At 32.9% G+C, this 15056-nt stretch overlaps 2 protein-coding genes and 1 long non-coding RNA gene across 5 annotated transcripts; 1 reads left to right on the top strand and 2 right to left on the bottom strand.

Annotated features, from left to right (window-relative positions):
• Positions 1-128: 128 nt before the first annotated feature.
• On the bottom strand, positions 129-6407 carry LOC130807522 (probable polygalacturonase At1g80170). Of its 2 annotated transcripts, XM_057672757.1 has the most exons (10): positions 4159-4346; positions 3514-3692; positions 3303-3431; positions 3003-3173; positions 2866-2886; positions 2445-2652; positions 2080-2161; positions 1853-1961; positions 1517-1633; positions 129-798 (listed from the first exon to the last, which is right to left on the bottom strand). In XM_057672757.1, the coding sequence occupies exons 1-10, from the start codon at positions 4193-4195 to the stop codon at positions 460-462; spliced, it is 1392 nt and encodes a 463-aa protein (XP_057528740.1). In that variant the 5' UTR covers positions 4196-4346; the 3' UTR covers positions 129-459. The 2 variants fall into 2 exon arrangements, with proteins under 2 accessions (XP_057528740.1, XP_057528739.1); XM_057672756.1 differs by having other exon boundaries at positions 3514-6407.
• LOC130808600 (pentatricopeptide repeat-containing protein At1g74600, chloroplastic) lies at positions 4321-9268 on the bottom strand. The gene is made up of 3 exons (XM_057674053.1): positions 9147-9268; positions 7719-7751; positions 4321-6199 (listed from the first exon to the last, which is right to left on the bottom strand). The coding sequence occupies exons 1-3, from the start codon at positions 9266-9268 to the stop codon at positions 4321-4323; spliced, it is 2034 nt and encodes a 677-aa protein (XP_057530036.1).
• Positions 9269-10027: 759 nt separating this feature from the next.
• Positions 10028-14652, top strand: LOC130807521 (uncharacterized). Of its 2 annotated transcripts, none has more exons than XR_009040589.1 (3): positions 10028-10320; positions 10510-13932; positions 14182-14652. It is a non-coding gene; the product is annotated as an uncharacterized LOC130807521 (long non-coding RNA). The 2 variants fall into 2 exon arrangements; XR_009040588.1 differs by having other exon boundaries at positions 10029-10320; positions 10467-13932.
• The last annotated feature ends 404 nt before the right edge of the window (positions 14653-15056 follow it).

Genomic DNA, 15056 nt, shown 5'->3' with positions numbered 1-15056 from the left:
GAAAGCTAGAGCCGGAGAGACTTGTATGCACTAATTATCGCCAAATATAAATAGTGCATTTACAACAAATAGCATACCCATTATATTGTATCCAACTTAAAGTCCTACAAGATACAAGAAATTTAGGATTTGAACAAAAAAACGATATTAGAATATTTTCTATTGGTTTTGATTGATTAGGCCAAAAACAGGTGTACAACAATTGCATAGAATACTTCCCGTTTGGCACCAACTTCAACTTGCACTAATTTTCCATCAATAACAATCATTTTTGTACCAAAATATATATTGCATCATTACAATCCAAATTGTTAAGTAAAAAATTAGGAAAATTAAAAAAATCCTTCCAAAAGTATGTATAAACGTTAGTACTGTAGAAGCAAAATCACAGCTTTGTATGAATGAGGTGATCTTGTATTGATTCCCCATGCTGCGAAATTACCATTTCATGAAGCAAAATCACAGCTCTGTATGAATGAGGTGATCTTGTATTGATTCCCCATGCTGCGAAATTACCATTTCATTATAATCATCGTCATCATCGCCATAATGGTCAGAATAATCTTTGTCATTAGATGTCAAGCAATCAGCCGGGGGATTGATGACTCCGAACCCAAAACCAGTGGCGGAGTTGCAATATGTCTCGGCTGTGCCATCCTTCTTGTGCAAGTCGATGTTGGTGAGGACAATGTTCCTGCAAGGAAACGTGTCGCTGCAAGCAAACTTCATGGCTTCCTTGCTCTTTGTAGTTCCAGTAATATTCCGGTACATCACCTGACTTATTTGCACTGCAGTCGACTGAAAATCCAACGAAAAGTGAGAGAAAATGAGAAGTTTAAAAGATGTAATTGATCGAGTGAACACAATAGGAATATAGAGGCAAGGTAAGGAAATTAGAAACGAAAACACATCGTTAGAGTACTGCTGCCATTCATGTAATGGTTAGCTTTTCACACAAATGAGTATTTTATCAGTTTCCCACCTCAGATCAACATCAGTACATTCAGATGAACTCGACGAAGAATTTGACTCATTTCCCACCTTAAGGCCAAATAAATACGTGAGGATGAGATATGGTCGGCTTAGAAGTGTGGCCGGAAGGATTCAAACAGTGGTAAGCGACATAGCAACTCAAGGCGAGAGATTTCCGTCCTTGTTGAGCTGGTGGGATCCAAGAGACTGCCTTTTCGAGCTGATGGTTTGCTTTAACTAGATGCTAGTCTAATGGTTAACTAATCTATTTGCATCTTTTATTTACTCCAGTTATGAATTACAAATATTCCAAAATCTTAAAAAAAGATATTCCAGAATCTAGATCTTGGTTTCTTTTTATTTTTTTTAACAAAAAAGACAGATCTGTCACCTAGAACCTAATTTGGTTTATCAATTAGTAATTTGCAAGGGCTACAAATGCAGTGTGTGCTATACTTCAGACACCTTAGTTTAATTTAATTAAATAGACGTACCGAATATATAAACTTCAATGCAAAGAGAAGAATGAAAAGCTAGCATCTACCTGGTTTCCACAAGGATCGGGAGAATCACAATAGAACTGATCGATTAGTATAGGATTCGCAACATCTTCCATCATGACATTTTCAAAGCGTACTGCTTTGACATACCCCGATCCTCCCTGCGTTGATGAAAAATATATTCAACCTATAATGGAATGCTATAACCTGTAATGCTAAAACTTTTAAGGAGATTCAAAAGTTAGCTTACAAGATGGTACAAAGCTCATAATCTCATATGAATAGGTCAAAATTAAATTCAAAAACTAGAACACGCATAGGCACAAAGGAGGATGGAGAATCGGAACTGATATATTGTTCTACTAAAGACGTATTATTACCTGCCAAGTCTTAATCCTGACCCCATTACTCGCGTTCCTTATAAAAGCACCATTCAAAACGACCTTTGTGACAATGCCGGTTGAATTATCTTTGCCAAGACTTCCAATGCTGCAATTGCAAACTCAATTAGTTAAAATTAGAATAGTGATGGTTTTAAGAGGTATCATGAAGAGAAGGTCATAAACTTGAGTCAACATTACTTGATAGAATTTGTTAAGAAAGCTACCTAATTCCATGTCCGGGACCACAATAGATTCTCTTCATCTTGATAGTTGAACTACCATTGACGATTGAAACACAATCATCCCCTAGTATGTGCAAAAGTGGCAACAAAAAGCGTGTCAACAAAAAGTGCGTCTAATGAGAATGTTCAACTCAAATAATGTAATCTGGGCATGGGGGTATTTTACTATTATATTTCTACACATTACAGTTGGTATATATAGAGACTAAATTTCACATGTAGACCAGTTTACACATTATGTAAATTTCAATTTACCATACATCCCACTTATTGTTCGTTGTTTCAAGAGATGGAAGAAAATATGGTAGCAGTAACATCAAGGGAGAGCAATTCATGGTAGAACATACCTGTTCCAATTTTACAGTCAATAAGAGCAACATTTGTTGATCCAGTGATATGTATCCCATCAGTGTTAGGACTGTCTTCCGGAGAAGAAATTAGCACATTGGACACCCGCACAGAGTCGGAATGGGAAATAATAAAATGCATCTGTTGGCTATTTTGGATTGTCAGACCTTTGACCCTTATGGCAGAGCTTGACTCTATCGTGAGTGCCTACAGAAAGGGTAAAAAGAGGGAGGAAAAGCATCAATTTTACTGCATCCTTTACGATACAAATGTACAAATGGAATGTTTGAAAGAACCTCACTACAACCCCATCTCCCAGGTCTGTTCCAATTGTCAACTTCTACAATATTACGGTTTTTTGTATGAAAAAACAATGTAATCCCATAAGAAAAAAGATGTAGAACAGAAGGGAATACGTACAGTTGGTGCTCCTTTACAAGGCTGCAGAGCAAGAGACAATAAAGAAAACAGAATGATTAATTAGGAGTAAACAAAATGTTTCAAGCAACTATATTCCATCAAGGTAAAGAATTCAGATGATGTAATGACAAAATTACATTTGTCTTGTTCTTTTTGCAGGATGCAGCCCACCATTTACTGCCTGTTCCATCAATAATACCTTTGCCTTGAAAAATAGCACCTGTCAAGTTGTGAAAATTCAACCATGTTCGGGAGAATGCTGGATCCCAGTCCTTAGGCTCTCCTGGAGCAACTATTGTACCATCGACCTGCGCTCCAACCATCCAACATAAACAATAAATTTTACTCATGAGCAACTAACACATTCTGGAGGAATCACATCACATTAAAAACCATCAGAACTTGATTATTGTATAACATTCTGAATTACAACTTACCTGTACAACTATTCGACCCACACATGGTCCTTCAAATCTGGTTGCATTAACAAGATAACGGCGCCCTTCAGGAACTAAAAAGACTGATTTTTCTGTTGAACAAGCCTGCTTCCATGCACTTGAGAAGGCCTGAAAGTTTTACAGAGAAAAGTATGAAGTGATTTTAGAAACTAACATCAGTTAACAAAGTTCACTACCCCTTTAAGATCACCTGGGTGTCATCAGAATTTCCATCTCCAACAGCACCAAAGCTATCAACATTCACAAGAACACGCGCCGCATTTGTACTGGTCCATGAATTCATTTCAAAATCTTCTATTCTGTCTCCTTCATCAACATCGAAGTTTTCAAGTTCTTTAAGCATGGCCATTTTGTCAAGTAGTTCATATTCTGCAGTCCCATGAACTGTAATCAACAAGCTAAGAAATAGAACAAAGAATATTTCCATAATTTGTGAGTTGTGTATGATTTAGAAAATGATTAGACTTGAATAATTTATGGACAGACACTGAGTTTGCATATATATATCCAAAGATTAGTAAACAAAATGGAGATTTATGGAAATTTAGCTTGACTTGAAAGTAGATGAAGAGCCAACATTTTCTACATGCCTACACTTCAAGTATAAGCGAAATTTATTTTACATATCTTTGCTTTACTCTTAAACCAGTGGACTCTAAATTCACCAGTCAAAAAGTTCAAGGGCTCTCCACTAAAACCTTTATATACATGCATTTATACTTTTTTCATTTTCAGGAAATTTAACACCCAACAACTATAAAGATAGGAGTGATGACAAAGGATCACACTGTCAATCAGAAATGCAAAAAAGAAATAGTTCTGGTCAACCTTTTACCTTTCTCTTCAAAGACTGGTTGTTGATTTAGGTTCATCAAAATTCAGGTATGACTTAAAATAAATGCAGCTAAAAACAAGCATCTATCAAGTAATTTCAAAAATATGAAAGGCCTTGCAATTAGATTGCCCTCTATGGAATATTCTGCAACATCGTCATAAGTCAATCGATAAAGCTGTGACCGGTCTCTCTAAGCGATTTTCTTGCCATCCCAATCTCTCGGTAATGCAGGGACAATTCAGAATCTCCGGTTTCAGAATAAAAGTTTGAAATTTGCAGGTACACTCCAGGGATTTTAGGTTTAAGCTCTATCAAGCATTTAGCTACTCTTTGTCCAACTTCTTTGTTCTTGTGTATCCTACAACTTCTTAGCAATGAGCTCCATGTAAAAGGATCTTCCTTTGCAAGTGACAACTTTAACAACTCTTCAGCTTCGTATACAAACCCTGCACGACCTAGGAGATCAACCACACATGAATAATGTGTCTGATCTGGTTCAATACCATGAAGGGACTTCATGGATTTAAATATCCTCCTTCCTTCCTCTACTAAACCGGAATGATTACAACCTGTCAAAACACACAAGAAGGTTGCTCTATCTGGTTTCAAACCCATTTCCAACATCATTTCCAACAATTTCAGGCATTCTTTTCCTAATCCATTCCAGGCATACCCATTTATTATTGAGGTAAAAGAGACAACATTTGGTGAAAGTAGAAACCCAAAGACATAGCACGATTGATCAACATGTCCTAACTTTGAATATGCATCGATTAGAGAACATGAAACCACGATATTAGATCCGAATCCAAATGTAACAGCAAGAGAATGAAGCAGTGTACAGTTTGTTAAGCTCGCAAAAGAAGATCTTGACAATGCTTTCAGTGTGGTGGACAAGGAGCATTCATCGAGTCCAATACCCTCATCAATCAAGAATTTGAACAACTTAATCACCTCTTTATAATAAGTACAATGTAACAAAGATGTTAAAAGAGCATTACAACACTCCCTAGTTTTATAAGGGAATTCCTTGTACACATTAAAAGAACTATCAATATCATAACATTTGCCATACATATCAATGAGAGCAGACACAACATAGATGCTTCCACAATCAAATCCCAATTTAAGAACAAAACAATGCAACTGTTTTCCCACCAAAAGATTTTCATTTTTGCTACACGAATTCAAGATCATAATAAAAGAACGAACGGATGGTTTCATACTCCAATATAGCATCCTCCTGAAACAAGCAAGTGCATCAAACAAACCACCATTTTTGGCATATGCAGAAACAATTGAATTCCATGATATCACAGCATTACAAGGAATAACTTCAAATGATTTCAAAGCATCATTTAGAGTACCACAAGCAGAATAAAAGTCCACCAATCGATTAGCAACAAACCCATTTATTTCAATCAATCTGGTCTTCAAAGCATAACAATGTAACTCTTCTCCTTGACTTACAAACTTTCCATTAGAACAAGCCTGAAGCAGATAACAAATCATAACATCATCCAACATCACCCCATCAGATATCAGTCTCGGAAACTGCCTTATGATCTCATTCCATAAACCCAATTTACAAAATCCGCGAAAAATTGAATTCCAAACAACAGAATTCCTTACACTCATTTCATCCAAAAATTGCAACCCATCATCAACTATACCCATCTGCATATAAAAGTCCACAATAGAACTCTCTATATACAGATTTCCAATAAAACCCAATAAAATTACTCTACAATGTACTTGAATTCCTTCAAAATAATAACCATAATTGCTACAAATACTCAAAACAGAGGAAAAGGTTGGTGGACTTTCTCTAATATTTTGAGATACCATTTGAGAATATAATTCAAACCCATAGCCCGGATTCCCATGACGTTTATACCCGGTTATTAATAAATTCCAGGAAACAACATCTCTAAGAGACATTTCATCGAACAGTTGGTGGGCAGAGGATAAACATCCTGATTTTATATGATTATCTATGGCACGGTTGTATGAAAATATTAGATCAGAAGCATCAGTATTACTGTAGTAAGAATCAAAATGTAAAAACCGGAAAAATACAGATATTTTTCGATGAATTGGGAGTTTATAGCTTCCTACTTTTGAGCAAATTGAAAGTAGTTTTATTAGTTGCATATTGCATTTATCTAGTACTCTGTCTCTATTTCAATTGAAAGAAGCCATCAGGCATCAAAGAAAAGAAATACACTTTCCTTTTTTCTTTTAATAATTCCACTTTTCTTTTTTGAATAAAACCTGGAGATAGTAAGTAGTGCTTCTGTTCTTTCTATTTATTTTTTATCAGTTTTTAAAGTAATTTTTGAGTTTTAATATCATTAAATACGCATTATAAAATATTATAAAAAATATATAATAAAAAAATATATATTAAGATGAATATAACGAGATTTCACATAAATATATTTTTGTCATTTATATGGTAATAGTATTTATTAATCTATTTTATTTTAATGATAAATTATTGATGCAAATTTTATTTTTTTTTTGAGAAAGCGATGCAAATTTTTGTTTTATCAACTTTTTATAAATTTTATACAAATCTTTTTTAGATATTTAATTTTTATTAAAATAATCCCTCCATCCCTAACAAATGTGATATGTTATTTCAATTATAACTAACAAAAAAAATACTTATTTATTAGTTATAATGGATGTACAGTTTTCAAAAAAAAATATCATTTCAAATATATATATATATATATATATATATATATATATATATATATATATATATATATATATATATATATATATATATATATATATATATATATATATATATATATATTAATTTACGATTTTTGTGTTTGGTCTGACCTGCATATTTCAAAACCATATGGAAAAATTATTTTGCCTTTTTTCAAACATGAACTGTAATATTTGATTGTGACCGAACCAAATAATCCAATTACGATTTATTTTTAACTTTATCCAAACTTTGTACAGTCCTAAATCAAGACAAGTTTAATCCATTCGATTTGGAAATTGGGTCAATATATTCCGTCAGTCTCTTTAAAATTAATACAATGAAAAATGACACAAAAACTAAAAGGCAGTAAAAACATCAAAATTTATTTGAATATGATTAAGAAGGAGAAAATATAAAAGTATATATATAATTAGAATAAAAAATTAGTGAAATATTAACCATGTCAAATTTTTATGTTCTTAACCTACAACTAAGAAGAGTAGAGAGAATTGAGGTGTTGAATCGATCTATTATTCAAAGGATGAGAGAAAACACTCATTCTTTATGTTAATTCATGATTTTCAAGTTTGAAAAGTTATTGAAGAGTCAAATTAAATTTGTCTTGACTTGTTAAGTGAATATGAAGACCAATATTTATGACAATTAGGGAACCATGAGTCCTTTTCTTTGTGGGCGAAGTCTACATTGACTTTAGTCATAATCTTATTTTATTTTTAATTCTCCTAATAGAATTTTGTTGTGGTTACAAACAATTTTATTAAAATCGCGATTCGAATCGTAAATTCGTACGATTTTACGATTCTGGATATACCTATCGAGTTCAATTACAGCTGAAATCGAATCCCTATAATATCGTCTATAAAATCGTTAGAATCAGTTAATATCGGTAAAATCTTTGAATCGTACCAATTTTTCAAAATGGGCATTTCAAGCTACAATTCTTAAATATTATAGGTCATGTAACAATTCTTGACTTACTTGATATTTTTAAATTAGAAAAAACATATTTTCACATCTTCTCTTGACCTTTATCATTTTTTTCTTCTTTATAAATACTCAAGCTTCTGAGTCATTCATCTCTAACCCTATTTGTAAGTGATTTTTTGTTAAAAAAAAAGCTTTTTGTTTCTTAGTGGTGAAAATTAATTTGTGCACTCTATTTGTCTAGGTATGTGTAGACCGTAAGTCAATTTATCTGTTTTTTGTTAAATAATATAGAGTTATAAGTAAGAATTAGATATTTTATTAATTATTGCCAAAGTAATTGATAAAAATGAATTTAATTGTATTTTTCATTGAAAATAATTCAATAATAAATACAAACAAGTGAACAACTATTAAGTCTTAGACTTGTAAAATTTGTAGAATCAGTCCATTTTACGATGTGACTTTACGATTCGATTCTAAAAACTGCTTTTCATTTAAAGTAATTTTTAACAACCTTGGTTACAAATGTAAATATGAATGTTCGCTATTTTTTTTCTCCTGATCTTAATTTGTGTGATATATTGGATTAATGATTATAATTATGACAGTTTAAAAAATAGAATGCAAATTATAACTTTTTTTTTAGTTGTTTTTATTGTCAATGTTTTTATAAGAGAGAATTATAACTTTCTATTTCCAAAAAGATTTTATAGCCATTGCTCGTTATCTCTGTTGATAACAATTGATACTTTCTGGTTTTGCTGATTTTATAGCCATTATTAATAGTGACAATTAAATTTAACTTTTTACTTTTATTTAATTTTATAGTTTTTTTCCCAACCTAACTATATGTTGCTTTTGTTATAACTTACTACTCCCAAATTATATATATGGGCTCTCAAAATTCTATTTGACATCCATAAAAATACAAACTCACCCAATCAAACCAATTGTCTTTCTTTGGTGGTTCTAACTCCTAACCAACTCCCCAGGACCCGGCCTAGTGCACAGACCACGAGCCACCGAAGGACAGTGATCCATTCGCTTAGGCTACGATCGGATTCAATTTCCATTACCTCTTATCAAGTAGGGTTGGTATGCTCTTATAATTTATCTTTAAATTGCTTCCAACATAAAGGTGAAAAGATTATTCATTATCATTTTCAAGATGTCATACTTGTGAACACAATTTTGTTGATTTTATATCGAAAAATTCCACGTGGTAACTCTGAGGCTTTGGATTTATTACATGGTAACCAAAACTTTTAAAAAAATTTATGCAGTAGTCCTGAAGTTTACCAAATTGTTCTACCGTAATCTTTTTGCATATAAAACGTTAGCAAACGTTAATTTTAAAGCTTCGATGCGATTCATTATTTCAAATTCCATCAATTTTAACATTTTCTTCCAAAATATAAATCCTAACTCTACCATTTTTCATCCAAAACACATTTTTCCCCCAAATTCAAAAGTGATTTGAAATGGTGAATTGGATGAAAGATGGTAGAGTTAGGGTTTATGTTTAGGTAAAAAATGTTGAAACAAATGTAATTTAAAATGGTGAATCGTATAAAGAGGTGTGCAGTAACCTTTAAGCTTCAAAATTAACATTGACTAATCTTTTATGTACAAAAAAGGTCACGGTGGAACAATTTGGTAAACTTCAAGGTTATTTGGTAGATTTTTTTAAAAGTTTTGATTATCATGTGGAAAACCCAAATCTCAGAATTGCCGCATAGAATTTCCCTTTTATATTTTATATTTATATTTTCAAGATTTATAAGAGTCATAGTAGTTCATTAGTTAAAAAGCTAAAAATTATTTGATAATTGGTTATTTATGCAAAATAAAAAGACAAGTTTGATCAGCTTATTCGTTCAATTTTTTCTAAAACAAACAACCACACTAGTAAAAAAAAGTCTCATAAGTAACTTTTTATTTGTATCTTTTGTTGAAATAAAGGATACAAATAAGATTATTTGTATCTTTTATTACAACAAAAATACAAATAAATTTTATTTGTATCTTTTAATTAAACAAAAAATTACAAATAATACATTATTTGTATTGTTTATAAAACAAACGATACAAAATATTATTTATTTATATCGTTTGTTTAAGAGTTATTTGTGTTGTTTACAAACGATACGAGTTATTTAATAAAATACAAAATTAGAAGCGCCACTTTACTGCAGTGTCATTAAATTAACCCACTCTTTCTTCTACAAACCTAAATTCGGCTGGAAACCCAGTTTTTACTTCCGTTACTGCTGCTTGATAAAAAGAACCCACTCTTTCTTCTTCCAATTTCTGCCTCTAAAAATTTATCATTTTTGTTCGAAAAATCTCAAATCTACATAAAAAAAACCCAATTTCTACAAACTTAATTTCTGCTGCTTCATCAAAAACTCTCTCAACACCAATGTATGATTTTTGTTCGAAAATTCTCAATTCAAAAAAACCTCTGAATTGTCAATTATTTGCAGGTAATTTTCTTTCTTCTTTGTAATTTTGGTTGTAAATGCGTGCATTTGATGTTATCTCTTTTCAATTTGGCAATATCGCAAGACCTAATTTCAATACTGTTGCTCTAGTCTCCCTCTCTTCAGCTACGATATTCCTTTAATTTCAGATATTTTTAGTCTAAGTCTTTGTTGCATCATGGATTCGAGAAGGCTGTTGATGTGGCCGTGAATATGGTGAATGGATTCGAGAAGGCTTAAAATCTTCCGATTGAAGATTTTTTCCCTCAAGTTGCAGTCTCCACAATAAATACTGCTTTTTATACCAGATGAATATGCTAGGTGAATTCTTCTAAGTTTTGACTATATCTGCAAATCCTGTTATCAAGACTAATTCACTCATTATCAAATTTTGTATGAAGCTTTCACGCCAGAACATTTACACTTGATTCAAGTAATTTCCAATTCATCTTAAGTTTTCATGCAATCGTTTACAATCTCATTTGGTGGAAGCGATGGACGAAATTGCACTGTGCTTATGTTTGTTGGCTCATGTAATGAGTTGGAAAAGAATTTTCTTTGTTCAGTTTCATGGAACGAAATGATGGATAAGATTTTAATACCAATTTGTGTGTTGTTACTTTTTTACTTTGTATCCTATTTGATGCGTACGTTATTGATTAAATTCATTATAAGCAGATAATTTAGATTTCTGATTAGGGTTTTTCTGTGTTTTTCATTTTTATCATTAATCAATGAATAGGTCTCCTATATATACATGTTTAATCACTAAGCTAATTATAGAAGTACAGTAAAAATGGCTAACAATCAGCCTAGAATAATCTGTTGCCTAGAATAAGAGATCTCCTAAATATTCTATAATATTCATAAATATTCTATAATATTCATATATTCAGTTTCCTACACTCCCCTCAAGTTAGGTCATAGGGTCTCCAATGCCTAACTTGCATAGAGCTTCTTCAAATGCTTCAGCTGTAACAGCTTTTGTGAGGATATCTGCAAGTTGATCTTTAGATCGAACCAGAGGGAGGCTGATGATCTGATTTTCAAGTTTCTCTTTGATAAAGTGTCGATCAACCTCAACATGTTTTGTTCGATCTTGTTGTACTGGATTATTGGAAATGCTACAGATGCCTGGTTATCACAAATCAATCTGCATGCTCCTTTAGGTGGAAAGCCTAGTTCGCATAGGAGTTTTCTGAGCCACAGGATTTCTGTTACCCCTTTAGCTATCCCTCTAAACTCTGCTTCAGCACTTGATAGAGCCACTACATTTTGTTTTTTGCTTCTCCATGTAACCAAGTTCCCTCCTACCAGAGTGAAGTAACCAGATGTAGACTTTCTGCTATCTTTGTCTCCTGCCCAGTCTGCATCAGTGTAAGCCATGAGATTCAGGTTACCATTATTCCCAAACAATAATCCTCGATTACTTGTTCCCTTCAGATATCGGAGAATTCTCATTACAGCTTCCATGTGTTGGACTTGTGGACAATGCATGAATCTACTTACGACGCCTACCGCATATGAGATGTCAAGGCGAGTGTGAGCGAGATATATGAGTTTTCCCACAAGTTTCTGATATTGTTCTTTTTCTGCCATTTCTCCTCCCAGTTCAGTTTGTAACCCATGATTGACTGTTATTGGAGTTTCTGCTGGCTTGCAGTCAATCATTCCAGTTTCTGCCAAAAGATCAAGAATATATTTTTTCTGGTTAATGAAGATCCCTTTCCTTGATCTTAGGACTTCAATTTTTTTTTTTTTATATTAAATATAAACCTCGACTTAAGGATAGTGTGTGATTGATGTGAGGCTGTTAAGTACAAGGGCTCCTTTGACTGTTTCGCCCAGATTGTGCAAGCATCTTCCGTGCTGTTGCTGGTGCCGGTGTGTGGCCGGGTACCACAAGCTCCAAGTCCTGATTTATATATGAATTCTTTTATGAGTTTTGACATGATTTACTATGTGGTTTAAGACGAGTTCTGATTTATATATCATTATACATCATATTTGTGGGTTGTGGCTTCAGTTTGTTATTTAAGTTGTGAAGCAAGAAACAGCACGAAAATAGCTTTCAGATGTGGGTATTTTGTCAGACATGTGTACAAGTTTTAATGTTTTTATCAGTTGTTTTATGACAAAACTCCCATGATGTTTGCACAAATGAAGTGTCCAACGCTCTTGCCTAATTGTTTTATGACAAATTTACAATGAATTGAATGATCTTACGGATTGCATTGGGATAATTTTACAGATCTTTTTCCCATTTATGTCTAAAGTTCTGGTTTTATGTTGCTCATGTGCTGAATTTGGATGAATTAATGAATTAATGATCTACTAACTACACACACCAACAAATGTATACTGATTTCCACCCTAAACAGATCAACAGCCTACGGATTTGTATGCTACTGATTTTAATACACATACATAACCACTGTTTGTTTGCAACCAGAACTCAGACTCACTTTTGATATACTGTGCTTGCTGTTCTGATATGGCTGCATATTCTACTGTTGCGTGCTGTTCTGCTCATAAATGGTTGCTGCAGATATTTATTCATGGTTTACTCATAGTTTGACCTAGGCTTTAATTATAATTCAGTCTAACTATACCAACCATACTTCAATACCATAATGATAATGATCCATTACTGCGAGAATTGAAGGTGAAAGTTCTTCGGTTTTGTGGAACATTATGTTTATTTTTATGATCTTAATTTACCTTTACACGACTTAATTAGTAGGAGTAGCATATGATTGTCCATAACAATTGTATTACATTAGAAATGGTAACATTTGCCATTAACTAATAATTGCAATCTGGCACACTATACTAACAATTAGGAATGTGTAATGTTTAGCTCTTTTATTTTAAAAGGCTTTAATTTTAATGCTATTGCTTTGGTACATTATACTTTTTGATACGTTATAGTTTTTGCATATACTTTGACATATATTGCTTTGTGTTGGATTGTGTCCCTTTGGCTGTCAAATTAGCTTGTTAGCTATTGTTTCATGATCAGTAGGTACCAAAAAGGTGTGTCTGCCTACTGCTCTTGGTCTGTTGCTACTGTGTGCTGCTTGTATGACTTCATATTTCTTATTCAGGTAGGCTGGGTTTGTTCTAGTTTGTAGCTAAATTCAGGTAGGCTGGTTTTGCGACGTAACGTCTCTATTGCGTTGTACTTTTGTTCACTTTTGATTTTGACCATATTTTGCGAATTTCATACTTAATTTTGTTCACTTTTGTGATTTTGCGTTTTATTTCAGTTTTATGATACACAAACAATCCATTTCCGCCATTATGCAGCCTAACACTCCAGCAGCACCAAGTGAGCTACACGACGATAACCTGCACAAAGGACCACTACCTGTAAGATGTCCCACAGCAAAATAGACCTGCACCAAAGAGAAGCATATACACTAGAAACACATGCCAAAAACAAACCAAACACAGGCTGAACCCCCCAATGTGGACGTAGTTTAAAGTTTTGCACTGATGCTTGTCTGAGGAGATACCTGGAAGCAAGGAATTGGAATGTTGACAAGGCAAAGAAAATGACAGAAAGAGACGCTAAAATAGAGGGATACATACAAACCCAAGGAAATTCGCTGGGTAAGTATTACATTGTTTGGTAACACCACATATTATGTAAATATATAATATCATAACCAGGTGAAATGCTTTCTTGGTTTTTCCTTTTTCTTCTTTTCCATTGAACTTAAGTTATGGCCAACAGCACCCAAAAGGTGTCTAAAGTTGTGGCTGTTATTACGGGCTTGTGTGTGGATAAATTGTTTGTGCTGGCTCCACTATGATCCGATCGTAGCTAATAAGTGGTTTGATTCTGGCTTTTCACTACAGATGCGGCTGTTGAGGTGTCAACAAGAGCATGCTGATGGGCTGCCTACTATTGCTTGGTCCAGAAGAGCAAGAACAATGGTTCTGCGTGCAAGGTTGATATTCCTGTTGTTGCTTTGTTTGTTGAGGCCTAGTGTTCGGTGCTGTTTGTTTTGGGGTATACTGACACTTTGTTGTATGTCGTATCAAGGATGAAACTTTTGTCTCTAAAAGTTTTTGGTGATGTTGTTTGCCTAGTCTTTGTGAGGAGGAGGCGGCTGGAATTTTTTTGACGATGGAGGTTGATGCAGAGGTTTTAAGCTTGTTGGTAGATCGGAAGAATTGTTGCAAGCGTCTAAATGAAAGTGAAAGTCGATTTTTTCTAGTGTTAATGTACTATATAACAATGATTGCCGAGAGTTGTATAGATTTATAAAAGACATACTTTTGTAATCTATTATATTTAATAAAAAAATAAATTCTTGTTTATTCTAATTAGTTGTTTCATTTATTATTCTTATATAATTTATAAATATATATAATATTAATCCCTAGTCGATATAAATATATAAGATTATATATTAATTTTAAATTTTAAAAAAGGTCATTTATATCTAAGGTTCAAACAAATAATACAAATAACATACACTTATTTGTCTCTTTGGTTTTCAAACGATACAAGTAATGTGTTAATTGTATTTGTAACTCTCTTGTTAGTAACCTTCAATATAAGATACAAATAAGCTTTAAAACAAGATAAAAAAATGATTTTTTTACTAGTGCCACTGCCAATAGTCATTACATCATTTCATTGAACATTTCTCTAAACAATTGGCTAATTTAGAATACTTTAAAAACGAGCAAAAATAACTTACACTTTTATTCGATCAAACAAATCA

The sequence above is a fragment of the Amaranthus tricolor genome, chromosome 3 (genome assembly GCF_026212465.1).
Source record: "Amaranthus tricolor cultivar Red isolate AtriRed21 chromosome 3, ASM2621246v1, whole genome shotgun sequence".
Classification (NCBI taxonomy): Eukaryota; Viridiplantae; Streptophyta; class Magnoliopsida; order Caryophyllales; family Amaranthaceae; genus Amaranthus; species Amaranthus tricolor.
The sequence above is the reverse complement of the archived record's forward strand: the minus strand, read 5'-3'. Positions and strand labels throughout refer to the sequence as shown.

What these genes read in the sequence shown, in the direction of transcription:
- LOC130807522 (XM_057672756.1), bottom strand. Translation starts at nt 3,750, where the DNA reads ATGGAAATATTCTTTGTTCTATTTCTTAGCTTGTTGATTACAGTTCAT. An exon ending in TCAGGATTAAGACTTGGCAG is followed by an intron (nt 1,634 to 1,852) that starts GTAATAATACGT and finishes TCATCAACGCAG; the next exon opens with GGAGGATCGGGGTATGTCAA. An exon ending in CCGATCCTTGTGGAAACCAG is followed by an intron (nt 799 to 1,516) that starts GTAGATGCTAGC and finishes TTGGATTTTCAG; the next exon opens with TCGACTGCAGTGCAAATAAG.
- LOC130808600 (XM_057674053.1), bottom strand. Translation starts at nt 9,268, where the DNA reads ATGGTAGAGTTAGGATTTATATTTTGGAAGAAAATGTTAAAATTGATG. An exon ending in TTATATGCAAAAAGATTACG is followed by an intron (nt 7,752 to 9,146) that starts GTAGAACAATTT and finishes ACGATATTATAG; the next exon opens with GGATTCGATTTCAGCTGTAA. An exon ending in GCTGTAATTGAACTCGATAG is followed by an intron (nt 6,200 to 7,718) that starts GTATATCCAGAA and finishes TTCTTACTACAG; the next exon opens with TAATACTGATGCTTCTGATC.